Genomic DNA, 6,000 nt, shown 5'->3' with positions numbered 1-6,000 from the left:
GTCCAGTGAGAGCGGTTATCACGGGCCATCAAGGCGGCTTTCAGATGACGGTGGAGCCTTTCGATCAGGCCATTCGAAGCGGGATGATAAGATGTTGTTCTGATGGGAGATGTGCCAAGCACGTTCGTGAAAGCCGTGAATAGTCTGCTTTCGAACTGCGGGCCCCTGTCCGGAAATATACGAGACGGCACTCCAAAACGGGAAATCCATGTGGAAAGGAAAGTGGAGGCAACGGTCTCAGCGGTGGTGTCCCTGATAGGCGTGGCCTCGGGCCATCGGGTATACCGATCGACGATGGTTAGCAGGTACCGGAACCCGTCGGATGGAGGCAGGGGGCCGACGATGTCCATATGAAGAGAGTCGAAACGGGCGTTGGGCAGGGCAAACTTTCTGAGCGGGTGACGGTATGCCGCTGTATTTTGCATCGCTGGCATGCGAGGCAGGCTCTGACCCGGGAACGGATGTCTTCGTTCATTGAAGGCCAGACATAACGTTCCGCTATGAGCTTCTGACACGCTCTGGCGCCAGGATGAGATAGGTCGTGAAGGTCGGCAAAAACTGCGCGGCGGAGCGCCGATGGGACGAACGGTCTAGAACGGCCGGTAGAAGTGTCGCAGCAGAGGCTTAAGCCCGTGGCTGGCAGAGGAAAATCTTCAAGCTGCAGAGAGGTTGAATGGTTGGTGCGGAGTAGAGGAAGTTCTTGGTCCGCGGTCTGCGCGACAGCTAGAGCTTCGGGACAAATGGATGTTGGCGGAGCAGACAGGGGAGCGGTGCGGCTGAGGGCGTCTGCGGGGCCGTTCTTGTTACCGCGCACGTACTGTATATCCGTGCAGAACTCTGCCAGGAAAAATAGATGGCGAATCTGGCGGGGAGAATAATGGCTACTGGCAGATCGCAAAGTGTAGATGAGCGGGTTGTGGTCCGTCAGGATAGTGAAGTCGCGGCCTTCCAAGAAGTGTCGAAAGTGCCGGACTGCAAGATAGGCGGCTAACAGCTCCCGTCCGAAGGTACTGTATTTCTGTTCCGTGGGGTTGAGAGCCTTGCTGAAAAAGGAGATTGGGTGTCAGACGCCGTTGAGCTTCTGCTGCAGAGCTGCTCCAACCGCCTCGACGGACGCATCTACCATAAGGGTAGTTGGAGCCTCATGTTTGGGATGGAAATTGAGCGTCTGTGCAGAAAGGGCGGTCTTGACTTGGGAAAACGCAGCCTCGGCTTCTACCGTCAAAGGAAGAGGGTTGGAGCGGGTCTCCCGGTGACTGAGTAGCGACTCCAGGGGACAGAGGATCGTGGCACAATGCGGGATGAATCTCCTGTAGAAGTTTACCAGGCTGAGGAACCTGCGCAGCTGCCGGATGGATTGGGGCTGGGGTAAACTGTTAATGGCAGCAACCTTGGTGGCGAGGGTGGCGAGAGCTGCGATTTTGGTGCGAGAGACCATGTGGCCGAGGAATTCAGTGAACTCAACGCCAAACTCGCACTTCTGAACGTTTATGACAATGTCATGGGCGTCCCGGCGAGTGAAGAGTTGGCGGAGGCGGTCTTCGTGCTCCTCGGGGGTCGAGCTTGCGACAAGAATATCGTCAATGTAGGCAAAGACGAAAGGAAGGCCTCTTGTGACTGAATCGATAAATCGCTGAAACGTCTGCGCCGCGTTTTGCAACCCGAAAGGCATCCGTTGGAATTCAAAAAGGCCGAATGCAACCGTGGTAGAGGGTACCGGTCGGGAACTGTGGCGATGTTAAGTGCTCGATAATCGCCACATGGGCGCCAGTCTCCGGTTTTCTTTGGCACCATGTGTAATGGAGATGACCAATCACTCGAAGAGGGCCGTGCGACGCCGATGGCGAGCATGTGCTCAAACTCGGTGCGTGCGATTTTGAGTTTCTCGGGCGCTAGCCGTCGTGGTCGTGCGAATACTGGTGGTCCAGTGGTGCAGATGTGATAGACCACATCATGAGCGACAGGCCTTGACCAATTCGGCGGCTGAGTGAGGGAAGGGAACTCCCTCAGGATGGAGGCATAAGGCGACGTCATCGCAGGAAAGGTAGAAGTGGAGGCCACGACGGGAGGCGATGGGGCACTCTTGACAAAGATGGAAAGGTTTGTTGTCGAGTCGAGAAGTCGCTTGTGTAGAACGTTGACCGCGACACCGAAGTGGTGGAGGAAATCTGCTCCCAGAATAGCTTGTCCGACGCCTGCAACTAAGAACAGCCAAGAGAAGCTTCGGCGCAGTCCGAGATTAAGGTTGAGGATTTGCGGTCGGAAGACTGTAATGGTGGTGCGGCTGACTGCGGTGAGATGGAACAGAGCCGGACGGCGCCTATCAGATGGGGAAGTAGGCAGCACACTGACCTCGGCACCGGTATCGAGCAAGAAGAGCATCTTGGACACAGGGCCAGTAACGTAGAACAGGCGACTGATGGAAGACCCCGGGAGACTGCTGGTCGCCGTAAGTGCTCCCCTGCCGAGTTTCCCGACCAGCCGCAAGGGCGAGTGCACTTCTCCGCACGAGCTCCGAGACGATGGTGGTACCAACACCAAGGAACTGAGGAATCTGTGGAGCGCGGAGAAGACTAGCGGCGGCGGGTGCGAGAAGTTCGTCCTCGGAAGCGGCGGCGGTGCGGGGAATGTTGACGGCGGATTGTACGGTCAGCAGAAAGACCGTCGATGCACTCGCGGAGGTGGGAAATATCGGCTGACAAGGAATCAAGGTGTGCGTGCACGGGGTCTTGGCGACAACGGTCAGAATCGCCGGATTCCGAAGGGTCGGATGAAGGCTGCGAGAGTGACGCGACACCTGGGCCTACTACTTCCATGATTTCGTCGGCTTGCTGAGCAAGATCATCAAGGGGAAGACTTGACGCTGCGGTCAAAATCATCTGAGCTTGCGTGGGAAGGCATTGCAAAAACAGCTCCCGGAGCATCTGGGCGTCGAATGTTGGGGCACGATCGCCGAGCAAAGATTCCATGGACCGTTGCAGCTGGGACGGTCGGCGGTCACCGAGCTCCTCCGCATTGAGCAATTGTTGTAGCCGCTTACGCCCAGTGAGGGTGGTACGATCGAGGATTGCAGACTTGAGGTTGGTGAAATGGTTCTCTTGCGGTGGGGCTTGGAGCACGTCGGCAACTTCGATAGCAATTTCCGGTGGTAGCGCTGCAACAATGTGCCGGTACTTGGTGAACTCTGAGGAAATGTCGGAGAGCTGAAATTGCATCTCAGCTTGGATGAACCAGATGCATGGGTTCTCGTGCCAGAAGGGGGCAAACGGACAGCGACGTAGTTCATGGTGGTAGAGTGCTGGCCAGATGCGGTGCTGGCCCCTGCGTCACCAAGCATGTTGAGGCTGACGGCGGTAGTTCATTGTCCCGGTCACCAGTTGTGGTTCGGGTCACCAGTGTGGGAAAGCCTAAGTGGAGATTCCCAAAAACGATAGCGGAGAAGGCTGTTTATTGTATGGCCGTCAAAGCCAGACTGGATAGCCTCATGGCGGCCAAACCCCTTGAAGAATTTTAAAGCTCGCGCCTTGCGATATGCTGCTGGTGGCGCATCAGCTTCGTCTTCGGCTGGTGGCGCTACACGTTTGCTGACATTAGAGAGCTCTAGAGAATCGTAAGAACACCCAGACTCCCCATATGGATTGCAAACCAAATACGGAGCGCTCTTCCAAGTGTATTAGTGACTAGTATCTAACTAATGGTAATAAATAGTACATAGTTACTTTTTACCATTGTCCACTGTTGCAAGAGCAAAATTTACTTCCTTCTCGTCCTCGCGTAAATACAGTAAGCGATTTGGCTGCCTCTAGCGGAAGCGCTGAGCCGCTCTTTTGGCTCGCACACGTAGCCTAGAGTCGAGTACCACCTCCGAATGGTACAACTTCATTTTCAGATGGTAAGGTGATGGTGAATAGGATACACCCCTCACAACGAACGATACCCAGATGTTTTTCTATGTATATTTGAGATGCCCGTTAAGACAATAAAACCATACATCGTGCACATATCCTGCTGTCATCCTGTGACTCATGATTAATGTCAAATGAATTTCCGATTTAAAGGAGCATGGAAATCATTTGGAACATATATTTTTTTCATAATTTCACATATATTCGCTTCATAAACTGTCACGCAAAGTATTTGCGTTGAAAAGCGCGAATTTCCTGAGAAAATTAGTTTGCAAGAATGCGCTCCGCGGCGACAGTCTTCCCCAAGCCGAGTCTGGCGTGTGGGAACGTCAGGTGGCCAGTACTTCATTGGCTGCTGGAAGCGTCCGCTCCCCGCCAGAATCGTCTGCTAGCTCCGGAATCGTCTGGACTTACGAACTGAGACGCTGCTACTATTTATTTGCGTTTGACATTCACTTTCGTTCTTACATGATTTGTCTGGTACGTTTTGAATAAAGCGAGACTGCGGGCAGGGTAGAAGGTGTGGGCATCTGTGTTGCCGTGACGGCGCGGGTTGAGGTGGCTAGCACGCCGTTGCGGTTTCTGTTCCGATTGTGCTGAGGTGTCGTTACTTAGTGAATAGTTTTGTGCCTGTATGTGAAGCATATATACGATACGACTAAATACACTCCTGGCAGTTGGAGGTGTATTCCATGTACCACTGTTGGGGTATGCTGCGTATGACCAATAACAAAAAAAGAAAACGCTTATTTGGCCATGTGTTTTGGGGTTTCCGACAGATCGCGAGCAGATGAACTCTACTGACTTTACTTTGGTGTCTATGTTATTGTGCTAGTGGAGATGTTGCGCTCCTGGTATCAGTAAGATATGGTAAGCGCAATGTTCAGTGTCAGTGTCGATGCGGTTCGGAGCCCATAGTGTTGACCACAACACGAAGAAGTCATGATGGTCGACGACCTCTTCAAATGAAAACACTGGTCACTGCGCCGCGTCTTCATGACTATGCATTTGTAACCGAGAAGCACTATATTTCAATCCCAATGTTTGTTCACACTTAGCAGCATCACTTACTAGTCTCCGGGACATTCGCGTGGCGAAGTCGAAGCTGGCGGAGCTTAGACTCCAACTCCATAAAAAGCTTTGTCGCCTGTACAGCGTTCAGTTCATCACCTGTCCTTTCCACGACGTCCGAAAGAACTATGGTTGTACAGTTTTTTGGCAAATTTCACTGCAAGATTTGAGCAGAAATGTCTGAGCAGACAAGTGAAAGCTGCACGGGGATTGAACCATTGCTCGAGACTCACTGTTGGCGTATTGTGTAAGGTGAGACAAAACGGAAGATACGGAAGATGTCAAAGACTCTTCAGCACAGTTAGAGAGCTCGGATGTCAAGTGACTTTGTAGGGTACAGAAGGACCAGCAAACAAGGCTGAATGCGAAGTGTTTAATGTGGCAGCCAGGCCAACAACTGAGAGAATCGATGGTACGCGCGCTCAATAGAAATCATGCGCGAGATACGCGTCGTGACGAAACGTCCATGGCGGCGCTCGTCGTCCATTTCCGTCGGCTGCTACATGGCCCCCCCGCTAGTGGCAGCTTCAAGCTGTCGGCCCACGTGACGTGTTTCTCGATGGGCTTCGGGCATGAAGGGGAAGAGTTGGCTGATGCCGGGACACCAAGCGTTGGAGGGAAGCCGTTCCAGGCTGAGTAATCAGTGGTGTAGGAGTCGACACTGGCAAGGTCCATGTAGGCTGGCTTCAATCTGTCGACGGCAACCACGTCCTCGCGGCCGTTGATAGAGATGCGTAAGTTCTTGCCCTGGCGGCCGAGGACGGGATGTGGACCGGAATAGGGCGGCGTGAGCGACTTCCGCACGGCGTCCGTGCGCACGAAGACGTGCGTTGCGGATGACAGGTCTTGGGAGACGTGAGCACGGCGGGAGGAGGAAGCGCGGGTTGCAACGGGTCGGAGTGTGTCGAAAAACTGATGAAGGCGGTCCAGGTAGAGGGATGGGGACGGGTCGGGAGAGGGCAGCACGAAGAAATCGGCTGGAAGACGCAGAGCACAGCCATACACAAGGTCAGCCGCACTGCAC

General features: G+C 53.8%; 1 protein-coding gene across 1 annotated transcript; it reads right to left on the bottom strand.

The window, feature by feature from the left end:
- Nucleotides 1-298: 298 nt before the first annotated feature.
- On the bottom strand, nucleotides 299-3,215 carry LOC135392325 (uncharacterized). Its single transcript, XM_064623040.1, has 4 exons — nucleotides 2,701-3,215; nucleotides 1,718-2,554; nucleotides 1,116-1,562; nucleotides 299-1,043 (listed from the first exon to the last, which is right to left on the bottom strand). The coding sequence occupies exons 1-4, from the start codon at nucleotides 3,213-3,215 to the stop codon at nucleotides 299-301; spliced, it is 2,544 nt and encodes an 847-aa protein (XP_064479110.1).
- Nucleotides 3,216-6,000: the final 2,785 nt, after the last annotated feature.

The sequence above is a fragment of the Ornithodoros turicata genome, chromosome 4 (assembly GCF_037126465.1).
Source record: "Ornithodoros turicata isolate Travis chromosome 4, ASM3712646v1, whole genome shotgun sequence".
Taxonomy (NCBI): Eukaryota; Metazoa; Arthropoda; class Arachnida; order Ixodida; family Argasidae; genus Ornithodoros; species Ornithodoros turicata.
Note: the sequence above shows the minus strand (reverse complement) of the source record. Positions and strands in the feature narration are given on the sequence as shown.

Bases quoted from the DNA above. Each gene is read 5' to 3' on its own strand.
- LOC135392325 (XM_064623040.1), bottom strand. From the start codon at position 3,215: ATGCAATTTCAGCTCTCCGACATTTCCTCAGAGTTCACCAAGTACCGG. The intron at 2,555-2,700 runs GTCAGCCGATAT...CGCGCTCCACAG, and splicing joins CACGCACACCTTGATTCCTT to ATTCCTCAGTTCCTTGGTGT. The intron at 1,563-1,717 runs GTACCCTCTACC...TCTTGTCGCAAG, and splicing joins ATCGCCACAGTTCCCGACCG to CTCGACCCCCGAGGAGCACG.